This window comes from Vigna unguiculata, chromosome 11 (genome assembly GCF_004118075.2).
Source record: "Vigna unguiculata cultivar IT97K-499-35 chromosome 11, ASM411807v1, whole genome shotgun sequence".
NCBI lineage: Eukaryota > Viridiplantae > Streptophyta > Magnoliopsida > Fabales > Fabaceae > Vigna > Vigna unguiculata.
In genome coordinates, this window is record NC_040289.1 from 34383488 (window position 1) to 34404378 (window position 20891).

General features: G+C 29.7%; 3 protein-coding genes and 1 non-coding gene across 5 annotated transcripts; 1 reads left to right on the forward strand and 3 right to left on the reverse strand.

Moving 5' to 3' along the window:
* Nucleotides 1–1277: 1277 nt before the first annotated feature.
* On the reverse strand, nt 1278–3097 carry LOC114169945 (protein SENSITIVE TO PROTON RHIZOTOXICITY 2). Of its 2 annotated transcripts, none has more exons than XM_028055354.1 (2): nt 1834–3097; nt 1278–1662 (listed from the first exon to the last, which is right to left on the reverse strand). In XM_028055354.1, exon 1 carries the CDS (start codon nt 2988–2990, stop codon nt 1848–1850), a length of 1143 nt encoding a protein of 380 aa, XP_027911155.1. In that variant the 5' UTR covers nt 2991–3097; the 3' UTR covers nt 1278–1662; nt 1834–1847. The 2 variants fall into 2 exon arrangements, with proteins under 2 accessions (XP_027911155.1, XP_027911154.1); XM_028055353.1 differs by having other exon boundaries at nt 1278–1668.
* A 5251-nt stretch (nt 3098–8348) lies between these two features.
* LOC114168128 (50S ribosomal protein L9, chloroplastic) lies at nt 8349–11448 on the forward strand. The gene is made up of 6 exons (XM_028052852.1): nt 8349–8563; nt 8745–8872; nt 9616–9661; nt 10005–10102; nt 10186–10233; nt 10963–11448. The coding sequence occupies exons 1-6, from the start codon at nt 8414–8416 to the stop codon at nt 11081–11083; spliced, it is 591 nt and encodes a 196-aa protein (XP_027908653.1). The 5' UTR covers nt 8349–8413; the 3' UTR covers nt 11084–11448.
* Nucleotides 11449–11827: 379 nt separating this feature from the next.
* TRNAV-UAC lies at nt 11828–11900 on the reverse strand. Its single transcript has one exon. It is a non-coding gene; the product is annotated as a tRNA-Val (tRNA).
* Nucleotides 11901–16978: 5078 nt separating this feature from the next.
* LOC114168799 (zinc finger protein ZAT5-like) lies at nt 16979–18237 on the reverse strand. Its single transcript, XM_028053755.1, has one exon. It carries the CDS (start codon nt 18112–18114, stop codon nt 17161–17163), a length of 954 nt encoding a protein of 317 aa, XP_027909556.1. The 5' UTR covers nt 18115–18237; the 3' UTR covers nt 16979–17160.
* Nucleotides 18238–20891: the final 2654 nt, after the last annotated feature.

Sequence of the window (20891 nt, forward strand, 5' to 3'; positions counted from 1 at the left end):
GTATAATAGTGAGAGTTAATTTTTAGTGAAGGTTAAGAATGGAAAATAATGATTTATATAATGAAAATTAAAGATGAAAAATTAAAGGTGTATTAGTGGAAGTTAGTCAATTACTATTGCATAATAAATATTACTTCTTAATAATAATATGTAATTTGAAGGGTCTTATCTAATTCATCAAATACGTTATAATATGATGGGGATATAGATTAATTTCAGTAGATTGAGCTTTCTTTTTAAGATAATTTTTTAGAGTTCTAAATTATAAGAACCAAATTTGATTGAAGCAAAATGTTTCATGACTTATGATTCATATTTTTTTTTGTGACTTTAATATCTTTTTCTATTGGTACCAAAGCTTGTACTTTTAGTTAAGTGATATTTCTTTTCACTTTTAAATTTCTTTTTACTTTTTTATTTTGGATTTATGACAAGTACTAATAGTACGGTTACTTCTTTATAATATATAATAGTAGGGTTATTTTATGAATTTGGATTGTCCATTAAATTTTTGTGTGTTGTTTTTTTATTGTGTCTTCAGATTTGACGTTTTAAAATATGTTAAAAAAGTATTTAAAATATTAATACAGTATATTTTTAATGTTCAAAAAAAATAATACCAACAAAATCGGTAAAAAAATCTGAACTCCTGTTTTACTCTATGCATACCGCCGCAAATTGTAATTGAATAGAGAGAGGTGAAGATTGAACAAAGTCACAAAAAGATGGATGGAGAAAAAAAAAAGAGAGAACTATTAGAAAAGAAAAAGAAATGAAAGATAAAGAGTTACGAAAAAAAAAGGAAGAAAAATGAGTTGAGGGAAAAGAAAATAAAGGACCAAAAGTTGAGAGAAAAAAGACGAAAATTCAAAATTACTTTGACCCTAATTACATCACTGTAATATTTAATAAGAAACAATAATCAAACCTTTTACGAAATATTAAAAATTAAAAAATAAATATGCCACTCTGATTATAACTAAATGATTAAGAAGATGAAATTTTTTGATAACACTATAAAATTTAAAATTTAAAAGTATTATTGAATACTTACACTATAAAATTATTGCAAAGTAAAAAAAAAAAAAACTAATTAATTAAATTTTCCTCTCTATTTAATTGTTTAGGTAAAAGGTCCCTTCTATACCAAGTACCCCTACCTAGGTCAGGGCTGGCCTGGTTAGCATTAGTTCTAAACATGAAAATATAATACATCTACTCATGCATGTGCTCTTACAACTCTCTCATTGCACCTACTATCACAGTAACAATGCAAACACATAAAACTACATTATCTATACACATATTCATATACATACATGTATGTATATATACAGCGATCGATATTCTCCTTTCAACATACGTACTTACAGAACAAAACTGAGATTATCATATCATGAGCAACATTCATTACACCCTATACTCAGTTATATATAGAAGGCAAATCCAAGAAATAAAAAGAGAAGAAAATTCAAACTAACAGAAAAGAAAACCATATATATATATATATACGATAACGATAAGGAATTAGAGTAATGTTGGCCATTGCTGAGGAAGTATATATATTACCACATGTCAACAATAATATGCTATGGCAGCAAATTTTCCACCGAACCCAAGTTTTGTGCAGTGAACATGCTCCAAATCACACTCCCCAACTTGCTGCACCTAAAATGTTAGCACAAGAACTCATCATTAGCTAGTTTTTGAACTGAATCATATATCTGTGCATTACCCTTTCACAAAACCATTTTTCATACAAAATGTTACGTGAATGTATCGATTACATGAAAATAGAGAACTAACACTGAAACTGAAAGAGTTAAGTAGCACCTCTTCATGATGAATCATCGAACATATCTTGAGAAACCATGAACAGCTGGTGTGTGTCCCACGAACAAAGCAACATGTCCCATAAGCTTGTCTTTCCTAGAAAATGTTGTGCCACAGGAACACTGCCACTTGGGGTCCCCACAGTGCTTCTCGTGTGTCCTCAAATCAGAAAGCACCGAAAACTGTTTCTGGTTGCACCTATTGCACACGTACATCTTGGGGCAGTGGCTCCTCTTGTAATGGTTCTTAGCACAGATCATTGACTTCAAGGGCTGGAACTTGGCATGTTTCTGGTTCCACCTACACCCTTCTTGAGGGCAAGAATATTTCTTGCTGGAACCTCCCTCACCCAATAATAAACTATCCTTGCTTTTCATTGGATTGCTCAACGCTGCACTTGTTTTGTACTCTTCCCCATGAGCCCTCATGTGCATCCTCAAATTCGCATCACGCTTGAACCCTTTCCCACACACTTGGCAAAAATACGAATACTTGGCCAACAAATCAGCAGCATCCAATTCGATTATGTCACTCTCTCCCATCATGTTCATGTCGCCTTCTTCATCCTTAACGTTATTACAATCTCCGATGTTGTTGCTGTTGTTGTTGTAGCTTTCAGCAAACCAATCCAGTGCCCCTCCTTCTATCCCAGACAAGAAATCACTCTGCCCTCTAATCATATCAGAGCTCATGCTGATGCTACTCATACTAACCATACCCCTATTACCAAAGTTCGATGGATGATGAGGTGATGATGATAATACTCTATCATGATCAAGTTGTTGCTGATTCTGGTTTCGGTGCAATTCATTAGCAATATTACTGGTTCCTGAAGAGGAACCAAGACCCATTTGCTGACAGGTGAATCTCATTGAAGTGGCTGCCACTATGATTTCTTGGAGTGTTGCGTTCATGGTGGAGATTGCCATAGTTGAGTGGGGTAGGTTATGTTGAGGGGAGACAAGAACATCGACCAGGTTCTGCAGCTGACCTAGCTTGTCCTTGAGAAGAGAGAGATAGCAGAGGAGGGAGGTAGAAGAGTGTGAAGTTGAGGAAGAACTTAGTTCAACAGAAGATGAAGCCAAATATTCATTCACGGGAAACATTTGAGGTGCTTGAAAATCGTTTGTGGATGAAGATGTAGCCTTTGGCATCATTGTTGAATCAATCTTCTGCAACAAAACCTGTGAAAGTCCGAGTTATTTGGCTTCAAATCTTGGTTTTCCGTGTGAAGATTGGCTTTGACTTGGATCATACAGATAAACAGTGCAAGGTGTATGTGGAGGGAACGTTCTTTATATATAAAGTGGCATTAGCAGCCAAATAATGATTATAATAATTTGTATTTTTCTATGTTATGACTTATGGATGGTTACAGATTCTCTACACAATACTGAGTTTACCCCCTTTATATAATAGCTTTTTAATTACTACATTTTATTAATATAAATTATTTGTTTTGGAATTGAAATTTAAATAAATATAAATAAGTGGTAATTAAGATAAACATCAGATTTAGTGTGGATTAATATAAGCAAAAAAGAGATAGAAAAAAAAAATTTATTTATTATTAATGTTAACAAAAATAATTTCTTTTATAAAATAGAAATTTATTTAAACAGAAAATTAGTTTTTTTAATAAATGTAATGAATTCTTCCATCAATAATGTACTTTTTTTTATTTACAATTTGTTATATTTTAACTTATACAAAACTGATTAACTTTGGGTTATATATACTTAGCATGTGTTCAATTATGCATAAAAAAAGAACTTATCCGGAGTATCATAGTGATGAGAACTCTAAATTTTAAAGACATGAAACCCTAGCTAGCTTTAAGATTCTCAAACTATATAAAATGTTTGTTTTTCCTCCAATTTTTAATATCCAAATATATTTTAAAGTGAAAATAACAATATTAGCTTAAATTTTAAAGTGTTTGATTTTTGTATTTTATTTGAATTTTTCTTTTTTAATTCTAGACAATAAGTCAACTGAGAATAGAGGCATATATAAAGGAAAAAACTCATCCCCGCTTAAGACCTCCCTCACATGAACCCTATCTCACATCAACCATGGCAAATGAGAGATAATCCAATTTCCATTGGTTACAGAACTTACAACTTTCATTGGACTGCTCTCATCATTCTATTTTTTTTGCACGTTGATTATTATAAAATTGATTAAATGCTTTGAGTTCTTCTATCCTTTTTTATTTAAAAAGTATTTCCTTTTGTCTTATCTAAACCTAATTGTCTTTTTAAGGTTGTGATGTCAATCTAAGCACAAGGTTTGAAGGGTTCGCAATGACAATCTATGTTCGTGTGACAGCGTCAAGTCGTGTTGTTCAAGTCTACTACAAGTCATTAGTATATGTGATTGAATTTTCGTTCATTTTCGCTTTGTCTTTTATATCGCTTTTCTACACGGAAAATGATATTTTGACTACTAAATTTTGATAATTTTATCTTATAACATGAGGTGATATTTTTTAAGTGATTTTGAAATATTGAGAATGAAAAAATAAAAATATAAAAAATCACTTAAAAAATGATACATAAGATTGTCAGAGAAAATTGTCAAAATTTAATAGTCAAAAAATCATTTTTCCTTCTACACACGATGGTATAATGTAAAAGATACTTTTTACACTAACTTTTTATTAAGAATAATGTTTTTATCAAACTTAGATTAAAATGCTAGACTTCTTTGAACGAATTTTGAAATAATCGATTATTTTAATGATGTATAACCAAATGGGTTTATGGTTTATGATTTATGGTGTAGGGTTTTGAGTTTTGTAAACCCTAAATCTTAAACTTAAACCAGATGATGGCGAAGATAAAAATAGTAGATTTGCCAAATATTAGTAAAAGGTTAGGGAGTACAAAATGGTTAAATAAAATTACCATATTTTAAGATTTTATCAAACGGTTTACGGAGTTCCATAACAAAAAAATCTTAAGGACTTCATGAATTGGTTTTTAGGTTAAGAGAGGAAATTTTATTTTTATCGTTCATAACTTGAAAATGATAATTAATAATATAATTATCCTTTTTGTGACTTGATCAAATTTTTAGAGACTAGTATATAAACTTCTTTCGGGGCTAGTTGATGTTAACAATATGTTCAGAGATGAATTTCTAGTTAAATAGTGGTTAATTCAGGTGTTGTAGAAATGGTAAATGCACGTGGGGGATTTTGGTTTGTTCCAAGAAATAACAATGAGATTGAAAGGAGACAATTGTATTAAAGTGGCATATTTTATATAATTGTTTCAAAATTAAATATAATTACGTTAGTCAACCATGAAGTCGTTAGAAAGATTAAACATAATTTTTATTTTCAAATTATTTAAATATATACCGTGACCAATAACGATCAATAATTATATTTAAATACTAATTTACAAAACAAAAATTAATGGTTACTAAAGTAGTTATTATCATGAATAAAAAATTATAATTGGTCAATAAATTGATCTTTAAAATTAACTATCATGTTTTTGGCTATCAAAGAAAATTGGTTACTAAAATTTAGCTACCTAGATTTTGGTTACCAATTTAATTTTGTAGATTAATATCTAAATTGGTCATTATAGTGAATGACTATTTTTTGTTTATCAAATTAATTTTTAATGGAAGATTTTCTTTAACTATATCAATATAAGAAAACTTCTAAATAATGATTGGAGCTGCGTGGAGCTCCGTCACGATTTTGTTCTAAAAAAACGCATCGAAGGGTGGAGGGAGACAGGAGTATATAAAGTACGCTTGACCTCGACTCTTAAGCAATGCGAGACTTATTGGGTGTACCCAAACATATTATGAATACAAAATTATAATTGGTCATTAAATTAGTTTTTAAAATTACCTACCATATGATTTTGGCTACCAAAGGAGATTGATCACTAAAAATTAGTTATCTAAGTTTTGGCTACCAAAATGATTTAGTTTCTAAATTGGTCTTTAATTATTTAGCGACCAATTATAATTTGTTATTTGTAATAGTGATTATTTTAGTAACCAATATTTTTTTTTTTTGTAAATTAGTATCTAAATTGGTTACTATAGTGAATAACTATTTTTTTTTCTAATACGAAGATTTCTTTTAGTATATATATATATATATATATATATATATATATATATATATATATATATTGATTTTGTATTTTAAGAAAAGTTATATAAGATATCTTTTATAGCAAAAATACATGAATGTTATATTATAATTTATTATGAAACTTGTTTCTCATGATAAATACTCCATGTATATTATTTGTTAAGAATGTTTTATATTCATAAAATATAAGGATAAATAGATTTATATTTTTGGATTATTTTTAGAAGAAAAAGAAATATCAACACTAATATATAGTGATCAAACTTATACAACATTAAAATTAAAAAAATTAGATAATTATATATATAATCTATTAAAAAATCAATGCTTTCAACGAAACGTTGAAAATTCTATCGTACGTCTTGATTTCTTCTTATATATAGCAAATGGATTTTTATTTCTTTGAGTGTACAATAATTCATGAATATAATATTAGGAGAATCCATATTATAAAGCATACCTTCTTTTAATAGAGTCAAATGCTAAAGAGACAAATTGAAAGTATAATCGAAACAAAACTTATGACAATTCTCTATGGTAGTATAGATGATTGTCTAACAAATACTCACATAAAATGTAAATAAAAAAAAACTACAAATTTTTAAAATAGTCAATTTTTATAAGTGGTTGATTTGTGAGATTTTATACATAAATGATTAGATTTTTTTTCTTTTGTTGAAAATCAATATTCTTGTGTACTAAATTATACATTAAATACTTTCCCTATTTTGAGTGGGATAATCGAAATAATTTTATTTATTTTTACAATGAATAGAGGTTTGTTTTACCGTGTAAACATTTGTTTTTGTTTTATTATATAATTATTAATATATTTTTATTCATCATACTTCCAAAATTAGGGATAATTGCTGCTTTGTGACCTCGTTCTAATTTTAATAAAGAATATACGAATCGATCCTGTATACATGAAATATTTAATTTTTTAAATTCAGCATAAGTTGTGAAAGTTTCAATAAGGACACCTAATTTTTTTAATGTTATTAATAAAACTAAATGATATTAATAAAATTTCTTAATTTTTGAAAAATTTAATTAGTTTTACTTATATTTAAGTCTTGAAAAAAATGTTTTAAGTTATTGAGCATTTTAATTAAAATAATATGTAAACGTTAATAAATAATAAAGAACCCTAAACCCTAAACAAAATTTTCTAGATTTAAGAAATTCTCTAAATTTTGGTGGATCAAACTCCAAATTTTTTAAACTACAACTGTAAGTAAATTAAAATAAATACATAAAATATTTGGAAAAAAGTTTTAGGGATATGGATGGGGTTGATAATATATCTATCTCAACTTAATTTAAATTGAGTTTTTTTAATTCAAAGAAGGTCATAGTTACAAATTATTAATATAGTTGGTTTACACTTGTCACCTGAATTGATAAAGGGAAAATATGTTTTTTTTTTTTTTTTATAATAGGGTGAAATATATGTTTGTGTACTTAAATTTAAAATTTGTCTTCGTCTCAAGATATATTTTGGTCCTAAAATTTTAAACAATTATATTCATCGATTTATAAAGTTTGAAAAGTAAAATATTTCAAATTTAAGAAGGTAAGCTTATGAACTAAAAATTACTTAACTCTTTATAATATTTATCTTTGATTTTCTATAATTCTTTTTAAATACGTCACTTTAATATTTTCTATATTTAAATTTAATATTTAACTGCCGATTTTGTATTCTCACAAGTGTGATAGATGAACAAAATTTAGCTAGTGTGATATTAGTAATTTTTATATATTCAAATTTAACCATAAAAAATATAAAAATATTAAATTAACGTATTTATTTTTAAATTTGAAGACTAATTAAAATTTTTGAAATAGAAAGACTAAAATCAAATTTTAAGAAAAGTATAAAAATAAAAAACATATTTAGTCGTATACAATTCTAAAAAATCTATAAAATAATCAATAAATCATTTTCCATCAACAAATAATCCAACCAATAAAAAATATGTAGTAAGCAATTAATTTCAAAATTTAAATAAGAGTTTATTTTTCATATATTATATTTTTTACTTGAAAGGATATCCATAAATAATGTATAGTAAATTTGAGTTTGTAAGAGTTTAATTTATGTAATCCTAACCGTATACTGTAATTTTATGATATTTTAATATTTTATTAAAATTGAAAAGATGATAGTTTTTTTTTATCTATTGACTATATAGAACTCTTTATATTCATATTTTTTATAAAAATTAAACTCAGAGATTTAAAATATAAACTAAAAAAGTTGCTCAATTACAATAATAATTATAAAAATAATAGCCAAATTCTTTATGAAATAAAGATTAATCTTACCATATATTATTGTATTTAATTTAATAATTTCAAAATTTAAAAAGTTCTCATTTTATAATTTACACGCGTAACACTGCGCAAGAGATAAGAAAACAGAACATTGTGCTTGTTCTCAATCCATCAATGGCGTCACCATTATCTTCTCTCTCCTCTTCCTCTTCTTCACTCTTTCACCACACCTTCACCGGGAGCTCGAAGGTTCCAATTCACTTCCCCAACCAAACTGCGCACTTTTTTGTCTTCGCTCAGAAGAAGGCAAAGAAAACTCGAAAGGTTACATAAAATTCCATGCTCTAACACGATAAAGCAATAAAATTTCGTGCTTTTTAACACAATTTGGATGTCAAATTTGAATTTTGTAGTTGTACAACAAATGGGTATGCTCGTTTTCTTCTAAATGTATTTGTATTTTGCAGCACTGTATATTCACTTGGTTAGTTATTTGTGAAATCAGATTATTCTGAAGGAAGATGTGGCTGCTGTGGGAAAGCAAGGACAACTCCTTGATGTGAGGGCTGGATTTTACAGAAATTACTTGCTTCCTTTGGGAAAGGCACAACTTGTTACACCCCAGATACTCAAGTAATGTGTAACTAAACCACCTAGGTCTTGGATGGCACATTAATTTATCTAATAAATTTGTTTTCACATTTCAATATTTTGGACTAGTGCTTGGAATTTGCATTTACATTACCCTTCGTAGTAGAAATGATGGTTTCCAAAGAAGCAGTAGGTTGCTTCATGCTTGGATAAGTTTCCAGTTAGTGCTGTCATTGTAGTGTCATGAAAAGTAATCTCTGATAAGAGGTCGTTTGAATGTAATTTATTTGTGTATATAATCTTCTGGATTTGATTGGAGAACAACAAAAAGATTGCTTTTAGTTAATAATTATACTAGTAATGACTTTAGGAAGTTACTTTTATTTCACCCATTGGGCTTTGATGTTCTGGGTTGGATAGGGTTTTCATGTTTTTTCTTCTTTGAGTTGTTCCTGCTGTATTAGTTCAATAACAACTGCTGCCATCTTGGATTGCCAAATGGAAATTGGCCTCTTTCAAATGAGATTGCTTTTGTGGCATTTTTATGATAAAATTGTAAAAATTCTGTGTTTGTGAGTGTAATAAATCTTTGTTTTAGTAATTTGATCATTTCTTTGTTTCAGACTTTTTTTATCTGTTTCTTTTATAGAAGTAATCATTGAAATTTAGGGCTAGCTATTTCTTTGTGCAGTAAATGCTGTTAAAATAAAATATGATCGCCTCAGTTTTGAGCTGAGTTTACTTTGATTGTGCTTAGAACTCTTCATTTTGACCTTCTCTCCCAGGGAAATGAAGATAGAAGAAGAAAGAATTGAGGCTGAGAAAAGACGGGTAATTTTTCCTTTCCTCCCCAGTCCCTACTTGGATTCAGGGTTACTATCTGTGAATAGCATTAGGAATGAATGCTATGCTGTTGAGCTCCAAGTGTAAACCTTGCATCAAGAGCTGTAAACTTGTAAAAAAAAGAGTTCTATATGACAGAATGTGCACATCTTCAATGGTTATCCCTGTAGTAAGTTTGCATGCAGTAAAGCGCTCTCTTTATGATATCTGGTTATCTGCATCCAGGAAAATTTACATCCAATTCCATACTATCTTCTGAATTTATTAACAAGTATTTTCCCCCATGCACAGTTCTTTTAGACATATGCTGTCCATGTTTACATTTCTGCAGGTAAAAGAAGAGGCACAACAACTTGCTCTAATTTTTGAAACTGTTGGGGCTTTCAAGGTGAAGCGTAAAGGTGGTAAAGGAAAACAAATTTTTGGAAGGTGAGATTTGTCTTGCACAATTAGGAGAAGTCAATTTATGTCCTTGTATGAATATTTGTGTCTGATGTTTGGATGCTTTTTAGTGTCACTGCTCAAGATCTTGTTGACATAATCAAGGCACAGCTTCAAAGGTACCATCTTTTACAAAATTCTTTTATTTTGTTAGTATTATGGATGTTCTTTGATGAAGTACCGTACTATACAGTCACAAGTTTTCCTTTTCTTTAATGTGGCTAAAATTCACCGAGTTTCTAAATTTTTTTTTTTTTTCATTTGATTCTGGAGCTTTCTCTGATTTTTGGGTGTTAATATCGTGATATTTATGGAATATGAACCAAAATTCCGAAATAGTAATACAGTCATTCAATATCCGATGCTTAATTTAGCAAATTTCATATTATTTGGAGTGTGTATGCATAATATGTTTCATGTGATAACTCGGTATCATCCACCAGTATTGCTAGTGTATTTCAGTAGTGCATCTGATTTTACCTTTTTTCTCCCTTTCCAATTGCTAGTAGAAAGTACAATATAATCCAACTTTATCAATGTAAACGGTCCATGCATAATTCTATGGATCAATCTATACAATGTTCTACTTGATTACCATTTTAGAAAAATTCCAAACTTGTGCACTCTTCAATTTATATGGTATTTTTCTATACGGGGTTCAATGTTCACACTTGAAACAATCTTCCTATTTCTGAGAATCTGTTGGGGGAAGATCATGTAAGTACATTCCACTGCAAAAAAGAAAAATGGGGAGATGATTTGTTTTTCCAATATTTATTTCATATCTGTTTTGTAATCTGAATGAGTAATGTTGCTTTAAGATATATTGTCCTGTGATTCATTTCTAGAGAGGTGGACAAGAGAGTTGTTGATCTTCCGGAGATCAGGGAAACAGGAGAATATATAGCAGAGTTAAAGCTTCACCCAGAAGTTACAGCTAGAGTGAAGTTGAATGTTTCTGCCAACTAAAAGCACTAATATTTTCTGAAGTTCCTTTGCTAAATGGACAATTTGAAGCTACTAGTTTGTTTACCTTTGTTCAAGGTGCATAACCATCTTATGATGATGAATCTTCAAGCTTCAAGCAGTCTGTGATCTTGTTTGTAATCATGCCATGAGTCTCAGATGAGGAAGGGTTTGTCATAGGTCCAAAATGGGAACTGTCTCTTATTTGAACATTTTTGTTCTGTTCATACCCCATTCTTGAATGTTTATTCAAGTTTTAGGACAATGTAATGCACTACTGTGTTGTTGGTAAAGGCTATTTTTTCTTTGATCTTTCCTTGGTTTGGTGAGCATGAAAATGGAATATAAAATGAATCCATTGTTTTTTTCTGCACTTGATTCAATGATTGTGTTTTGCATTCAAGTGTGAAGGCTTTTAGTTTCTTGGAGGCCACTGAAAGATTCAACAATTTTTTCCTGTTGGAGGAGATAAACAAAAAATGTTGAAGATTGACATTTAGTGAATGAGTTGGGTTAACTTCTTATTGACAAAGCGATTGTCTATGTTTTTATGAACACCCTGTAAAATTTTGTCTACTCTTTGGAAATTCCATCTATTCGTTTAGAGTAAATGGTCATTCTGGTTGGTTTTTCAATTTATTGAAGGACTCTTACTCATTGGTTATTGAAATGAAATAAAAAAGAATGTTCTTGAAAGTTTAAATTGTAATGAATTGACGAAAAGAGAAAAGAAAGTATTAAGATCCATGTTGCTGCCCAGGATCGAACTGGGGACCTTCAGTGTGTAAGACTGACGTGATAACCACTACACCACAGCAACTTGGTTGAAGGCTTTATCAATAATAATCTTATTACATTATTCTTAATACGTGTATGGATTTACTGCATTCATCACAGTGTAGCTTGCAATTGTACAACTGAATCATGTGTTTTATTTATTTTTTTAAATTACTTTTACATTAACTTTATTTGTTACTCATGTTTCATTCTCATGAAATATACATTTTAAAAGTTGAAATATAAGGAAACAAATACCAGCAATATACTCTTTTAAATGTATTTTTTTTACTGTTGATTAATATTTATTAAAAATGAGAAAATTGTATAGACTTGTTCTTATTTGATAATGGATACCTTTCACTTTCTAATAAATTTTAATATAAACGTGTATATATATATATATATATATATATATATATATATATATATATATATATATATATATATATATCACAAATAAAAACAGTAATTTTAAAGGAAAATATCTTTTTTTAAATAAAATTTACTTTTTAGTTAGCGTTAGACATTGGCGGAACATAGGTTTGACAAGTGAGCCACGGCTCCCGAATGATTTTCTTTTATTTTTTATATATTTAAAAAAATATTTATATATTATTATTTTATTTATATTAATTTTAATGATTTTTATTTTATTTTATTTTTTATATATTAAAAGTATTTATGTATTATTATTTTATTTATATTAATTTAATTTGGAAAAGCTTTTTTAAAATTTAAAAATCATCTTTTTTCTTTGTATTTTAATTTTTTTATAATTTTATATTTGGTTTCTCTCTTTTTCCTGCCTCCATTTCTTCCTCTCATCTTATTTTTATCCTAATTTTCACCATCAATTTATTATTATTTTCAAAATTAAATTGCATTACGTTAAAATTGAGAAGTTAAAAAACGTTTTGGATCGAACAATTTCTTCTTTTGAGTAAGTTCATTTTTTACCATTTTTTTTCGAAGCAATATGTTTTCGTCTTGTATGTGACTTTTCTACGTTCTAGACATATCTCTATCTATTAGAGATCATAAAATCATGCTCTAATTGTTGATCAAACTCTTCTTTGTGTAGATATAACTATTTTAGACTTTGAAGATGTGTAAGAGAAGAGCAAGATTAGGAAAGAGAAGCTAATTATTTAGAAGTTATTAATTTTCTTAAAATATTGAGTCTTGCTTTTAAAATTTAATTTGATGTATTCATAATTTTATTTTTTGTAAATAGGTGAGAGGTGACAAATTTATATTAGAAAAATTATGGTAAAAAGTAAAAGAAATGATTTTTTGTTTCAAGAGGAAGGCTTGTGATGAAGATGCAAAAAATGCATCTAATTTGAAAATGCTTTAGAAGGTGATATGGGGAAGTGTGTTCAAATTTAGCAATACCCACCAAATCAAATTGATGAGATACGAATGGCTTATCTAAAATGATGTCCATATCAAATACATTTAGAAAATTTTCCGTTGTCTGGTAAAGATGATCATCCAAGAAGATTTCAGTTGATGATAAACTTTATGTTACTCTTTCATATATATTATTGTCATATTATTTAGATTCTATTGTCATGAGTGATTGTTTTAAAGAGGAAAAAATATGTAAAGAAATTATTTGTTTTTAATTAAAAAAAAATTTATATATAACAAATATAATTTGTCTCTCTAAAATTTTTGTTCAAGTTCGGCTGGTGTTAAGTGTAAACACTAGTTTTTATTTATTTTTTTCACTTTTACAATGTATTAAGTTATAACCCACAAACTATGGAAATTGGTTTCCTACTAGTGATGGTGATTTTTCGTAAATCTCTCTGATATATAAGAAATTTAGGGATTGAATCAAATTCTTATGTGATTGCTCTAGTTCATAGGTTTTAAGAATAAAATGCATAAAAAAGAGTTGTAGACCAAATAGAAAAAATTCAATAGAAGCAAATAGATATAGCATAACAAGTAGAGAATAAAAGAATGAAAAACAAGAAACGAAAATATACTTTTTCTTTTACTAGAAAATCCCTTTAAGTAAAAAAGAGTCTATACCTTAACAAAAAACACCCTTTTTATATTAAAAAAATTATAATTAATCATCATAATTAGTTGGATTGACAAATCTAATTTAAGATTTAATTACACTTAAAACTCCTCTACCAAACTTAGCGTGTATAATCGTTCAACATTTGATAAAGATTGTTGTTGTATATATTGATGTTATACATTTTCAAATCGAATAACTCACCATTATTATTCAAAAGTAACAAGTCTATTTAACATAGTACATTTAACACCTACAAACTATTTTTTTCATGTATGTAATTTGTCTTCAATCAACCGACAAGATTTTTACCACCACAAATATCTTAACACCAACCAACAAGAATTCTTGGAATATTATCAAAATTTCTCCCAACAAAAGTACCTTACGTTAAATTGGTAAATATTCATAATGTTGTCAACAATGTCAAAATCTGTTCAACAGTCATTTTCAGTTCTAGTAACTAGGTTTTGCAAAAGTTAACCAAACCCCAAACCAAGGAAGTGGATCTTTAGAACATATATATTCCACAAAGAATGAAATGAAATGCCACTAATTAATTAATGAAAAAGAAGATGCACACCAAACACCGATTGGCATCTTAATGAATGGTTTTGGTTGAGATATTTGGAAACTAAACCTTGCTTATGGTCAAGACTCAACACCAATAGGGTATTGATTAAGCAATTGATTAATGGTGTGGAAATTAATTTAAGATTAGCAAGCAACGACACACATAATTTATGGCCGGCCAAATGCCTACTTTTCTGGTTATGGCCACAACCAGCCACATAGTAAACCAACTCATGCATTTGAGACATTTGTCTCCATCACCAAGAACCTTGAACCCATGTTGCCCTAACACACATCTTTTTGAAGAGAAAATTAGAGTTCAGATTTTCTGAATTTTTGTTATTGTCATATGTTGAATATTGAAAATATACTATTTTGACACTTTAAATATCTTTTTAATATATTTTAAAATTTCAAAATCAGTATCTATATTCTAAAGACACGACAAGAACAATACAATAAACTCCAACAGAAAATCCAAACTTAGAAAATTATATTTGAAATCCAAGAATAATTGTGGAAGTTTCACATTAAGTAAAAAGAAGAAAGTTGAATACGAAAAAAGATTGTTTTAAGTTTTTAGATTAAATATCCAAGTATAATAGTGTAAACAAATTGATACACTCATCCATGATACAAGGAATACTCATATCTATGATTTTTCACTTCTATAGTACTCGTTGTTTACCAAATTAAAATTAAAACTTTGTCTCTAATACTACCGATGGATCTTTTGGAAAGATTTTTCAAAAATACACAATATCAATGAGTCTAACCTAAAATTTTAATTTTATGAATTTTTAGGTCTTTTACTTCATGTGTTTAATTTTTTCATCTTTATTCAATATAAAATTCAAATTCTAAATTATATTTTACGTGAATTGAGCTAATATCTCATTATTGTATAATGTCCTGAATTAATCCCCTCGTGGTAACAAATACAGTAACACAATGCATGAATAAGTATATAGTTCAGTTAATTTCCTCATTCTTTTTCACCAAAAGGACATTGACATCTCAGTAGATACCACGGTTATGTCTGGTCGTGCCTAGTAATTGAGAATGTCCATTTTGGAGTAAGTTAGGTAGTCAAGTGAAATTTGTACACAACCCCATCATCTCTTTTCGGGAAATTATCTCATATATAGAATAAAAATCAGTTTTTTTTTTTCTACATTGAACAAACATCGCTGAAGCGCGTATTACACTGTCATAAGTTGCGTGAAGAGAAATTAAAACGAGGCGTTGAGAAAGCAAGCAAAGTAATTGTTGTTTGTGACATACGAGAATATATATATAATATGATGAATAAAGTATAATAAAGGAGAATATAAATATAAATAAAAATATAAAGTGGAAGGTTATTTATTACATTAATTTATTATAGGACATGGAGGGAACATCTCCAACTACATGTGCTAATGTCAATGAGTGATATCTTGTTATGCATTCGGACACCTCACGCAATGTACGTGTCCACATGCTTCGCCAAAACGTGCACATTACTAACTTTAGATAAGTGCCCACTCAAACTCACTTCAAACTCTTCTATCTCTCTCTTTCTTTTTTTCTTAATTCAACTTTTATCTCTCACTCTTTCTTTCGTTATTTGTATTTCTCGATACTATTTTCCGTGGAAGAGAGGAACTGAAATTCGTGTCTTTTTCTCATCTTTTGTTATGAACAAAATAAATAATGGTGACGATTTGTAGCTGCAAAAGAGTAGATAAAGAGTAGTAGTAGTAGTAGTACTAACGAGTGGGTGATGGGTCCAACTCCAAAGAGTGGACCATTCATTCGTACAAGTCCTAATCAAATGCACTTGTGGCTTCAAAGTTAATAGTATCTTTCTTGGGAGCATCAACTTTCTATTCTATGGGCTCAAAACTCCCATAGCATAATCCCCAAACCAATTATTAATTAATCATTATATACGTGTGTTGAAAATTAAAAAGTGGAGAACAAATTAGTTTGTTAATTAGGTGAAACCTATTAGTTTGAAGCGACTAATGGCAAAAAAGTTGTGGGGAGGATGAGATTAACATAAATGGAAAGATATTTGGTTGAGAGAGAGAGTGGGAACCATGTAAATTGAAAGATGGGCATGCATATGTATGGTGGTAGAGCATATATATATATTTATCAAACAGTTTTGACAAATCCTTTATTCTCTTCATTAATGAAAGGAGTGGGAATGGGTAGTGAGTGTGAATGAGAAAGTGATGTTTTAGCTTTATTGTAATGAAATCCAAAACAAGTAAAGGAACCTAATCCACCACTTTTGGTTATGGTTTTGGTTATGGTCATGGTGATGCCAAAACCAAACCCTAGCTACCAATGCCAAACCACTCTCTCTCGCACATCGCCCTCGATTATCCCCTCAAACAAGAACTTGCAAATACACCCAAATTAAATAAATAATTCAATAAAAGATGCCCTATGAACTATCACTCACTTTTCGTGAATGAAAGGCAACCACATCAACACTAACCACTTACTTACTCAAAGTATTCCAACTTCAACAAGTAGATCGATCACATATATCAAAATGGTAATTATTAATAAACCGAATTAGGAATAATAATCCAAAAAAATCGATAATTACGAATAATTGTAAATTAAAAATAACACTAATAATTCACATTGATATCAAAATAATAATTCTGTGAAACTCCGATCCCCACCCGGATCTCTAATAAAGACAATCTACCAAAGCCGGAGTACCAACCAGCATCTGAGTTGTTACCGGAAATTGAAACTTAGCCTCCCGGATATCATCCTCCGGCGCCGGGAGGTTAAGATCCAATTGCAAGACGCTCCGCGGCGGCGAAACGGTGGTGGCCACGGCGGTGACGGTGTTAGAACTGGAAGTGTCGACAGTGTTGGTGTTCGTTGATGATGCCCTATGCCTCCTCATGTGTCCACCCAATGCTTGTCCTGATGAGAATTCCGAACCACAGATGGAACATTCATGAATCTTGCCCTTGTTGTTGCCATGACCCAATTGAAGGGAAATCGGAGGACCACTTTTAACGTTAACGGTATCCTCTTCGAACCGATCATAGGTTGTAACAGCCACGTGCGGCGACTGAGAGGGTGGTGGTTTTTTCTCTTCGGGCGAAAGTTTGGGCTTTTTGTGACTCGCCCTGTGTCCACCGAGTGCTTGAAACGAAGGGAACGTTCGGTTACACGTTTTGCACTCATAAATAAAAAAGCCAACTTTGGTGTCAACGGCGGTTGTTGCGGTGGTGGTGATGGTGTTACCGTTACCCTTTGCTGTCTTGACACCGTTATGATCTTCAACTTGTTGCTTGTGATGATGAGGTTGACGAGGTTGATGAGATTGATGAGGTTGATGAGGTTGATGAGGGTGAGATTCCCCTCCTTGGGCCAAGAGAATCAAACAATTTGCCATGTCTTCTTCTTCGCTCTCACAAGTGGTGGTGGAGGAGCCACCGGAATTAGGACTGGAGCAACTGGTGGTGGTGGTTCCAGTGGCGGCGGCGGTGGCGGCGGTAACAACGACGACACCAGAAGGGGACAAAAGCCTCATCCTTTTGGTGCGTTTGCCCTTGGCTATGTTGCTCTGGGTAGAGCTAGAATTGGAATTGGAATTAGAATTAGAATCTAAACCTTCCATCTCCATAACCAAACCGAAACAAACCCAAGTGATGAAAAACAAAGGCTCAACGCTGCAGTTTTATATGTAAAAAACAATGCTATTTAAGGTAAGAGAGAGAAATGTGATTACGATGTAGTGATGGAATTGAAGTGGTTATGTTGTGTGGATATATATATATATATATATATATATATATATATATATATATATATATATATATATATATATATATATATATATATGTGTGTGTGTGTGTGTGTGTGTGTGTGTGTTGTGAAATTTGGTAGTGAATGGAAAAAAAAAAAAAGAAAAAAAAAAGTTGAAGCCGTCTTATAACAGCTACACCCAAGTGGTCTGTCACCAAAATCTTCCTTGCGTTTCCAACCTTCGAAGTGTTACTAACAAGAAAACTAACTTCTTTCAGCTTTTTCACGCGCCTCTCTGAGCACTTCTTTCTACGCCTTCATCATGACCACACTTTTTTGCTTTCTGTTTCACTTCTACTACTTTATAAAAAAACATCGTAGCTCAGCCTCAGGGTGTTACTTTTATCAACTAATATTTTATTTTCTTATCCATAGGATACACTTTTATATTTTTTTTTCTCATAATAACAAACCAGATAAAAACTGAGACTTTTTTTTTTAATTGTGTTTTGAGTATACTATAAAAATGTGAACGCAGTGTGTTTCACTTGTACATGTTGTTATAAAATAATAATAATAATAAAGTTGGGAATGTCAATGCTTGTGTTGTGATGTGTGTTGTATTATTCTTCCATGATTAACATTGTTTTTATTTCGCAATTAATGGCGAGTTTAATTAGTGGGAGTGTAATTAATATATATAGTGTGTAACTTAAAGTTGGGTTTACTAGTAAGTTAGGTTGGAATTAGAGAAGGAGATTGATGGATCTGATAAGTAAGTAACTTATAAAGCGGAAAAAGGGAAAAAAAAAAAAAAACAAGGAAGCGAAAGTATGGAGGAGTTAAAGAAAGAAAGAAAGAAAGGTTGGCGTTAACGTTTGAGAATTGGTTTCAACGCTCTCTTTTGTTTACACCTTTAGGGCAACTATTTACACTAACCCCTCCAAGAAAAGTGAGATTGCATCACGTTAAAAGCATGTCAACTTTCACAATTTGCTTCTCTAATCTCTTGTGTGATTAAAGCAAAAATTACTAATCCAAATGTAAGGATCATTCGGGTGGCTTTCAAGCCATAGTAAGAGTAACTATAGTAGTGTTTGATAAATATGTTAAAAATGTTAAAGATCTCGTATTGACTAAAGATTTTACATACATAAGTAGGTGTAAACATTAGCATGATTTTATAAAGTTAGGTTATATTTAAAGTTCATTTTTCAAAATGGTATAAAAGTCAACTAAAGTTTATCCTAATGTATTTGTTACTTGTAGGCCTCTTAGACTCCTATGGATCATCCATTAATGTCTATTTTCATGTTGAAGTTGTATATGCCTCAATGTGATAAAAGTGTGTTGAAGATCTCAGTTTGATAAGAGATAAGGTAGATTTATAGTATATAAATGAGTATAAACCACATCATAAGTCGATCTTGTAAGATTGAGTTAGACTTAAAGTTTACTTTTTAAAAGAAAATAATTGATTTTTCATATATTTATGTAGAAGATTTAAGGATTAAATATGTTTTTAGTCCTTCAACTTTTAGTAAAAATTGATATTGGTCCCTCTTGAAAACCTTGAACCAATTTAGTCCCTCAACTATGTAAATGTGTGGATTTAGTCCTTTTAACAAGATTTTATTAAGTTTATTTGACGTTTCAAACATATTTCGTTATAGTATTTTAGTTTGTTACACCGTTTGACATATTTTCGTTTCAATGTTAGCTGAGAAACGCATTTAAAATGTCAAATAAACTTAAAAAAATTGATTTAAAAGACTAAATATACACATTTCTAAAGATAAGAGACTAAATTGGTTTAAGATTTCTAAAAAGGACTAATTCCAATTTTCACTAAAAGTTTAAGGACAAAAACATATTTAACCAAAGATTTAATAACAAAAAGTGAAAAATCAAACACAAAATTTTAGGATGTTTATATATTTACCTTGAGACCGAAATTTATATTTGAATTCTTAACAAAATAGTTAATAATTATGAATTTTGGTTTTTGTTTAAGAGAGAAAGGGTATTTTATAAGTAGTTAAAGGGTATTAGGTGTACTAATGTAGGGTTGGGTTAATAATAAGAAGTAAAGAAGAGACGGCATGATAAAAGAGGTATAGAACGTAAGAACTTTAGGAGAATTCCTACCAAAGGGTAGGGTTCCTCATAATTTCCTTTGGTTAAACTTCATCTTATGCTGAAAGCTTCATTGGTTAAACTTTAGAAGCTCACCTGTCACAATAATAAATTATTGTTAAACATTTTAATCATTTCATATTTGGGAGTTTTAGTTCAAAACTAATCATCATTGGTTTGATTTCTATTTATTTATAAAGACCAACTTTTTGTCCTCGGTTTCTACTTATTATAGGGAAAAAAGATTATGTATACAGTACATTTATTGACTGCCAAAAAAGTTATAAATTTTATAAATTTAATCTGTTTATGGAGTGCGTTTTTCTATAAATTTAATTTAAAGAAATTCACAGTGTCAACTTTTTTTTCGACTGTCCTTGGTTGGTCATCTACATTAAATTTTGATTGTTTTTACGGTAATTAATTTAAAAATTACGTGTGGAATGATTTTTAATTTATGGACATGCTGTAAAATTCCGTAAAAGCAACTCAATTGTAAAGCTATACTTAGCAATTATG

Bases quoted from the DNA above. Each gene is read 5' to 3' on its own strand.
- LOC114168799 (XM_028053755.1), bottom strand. From the start codon at position 18,114: ATGGAGATGGAAGGTTTAGATTCTAATTCTAATTCCAATTCCAATTCT.
- LOC114168128 (XM_028052852.1), top strand. From the start codon at position 8,414: ATGGCGTCACCATTATCTTCTCTCTCCTCTTCCTCTTCTTCACTCTTT. The intron at 8,873-9,615 runs GTAATGTGTAAC...CTTCTCTCCCAG, and splicing joins GTTACACCCCAGATACTCAA to GGAAATGAAGATAGAAGAAG. The intron at 10,103-10,185 runs GTGAGATTTGTC...GATGCTTTTTAG, and splicing joins GGAAAACAAATTTTTGGAAG to TGTCACTGCTCAAGATCTTG.
- LOC114169945 (XM_028055354.1), bottom strand. From the start codon at position 2,990: ATGATGCCAAAGGCTACATCTTCATCCACAAACGATTTTCAAGCACCT.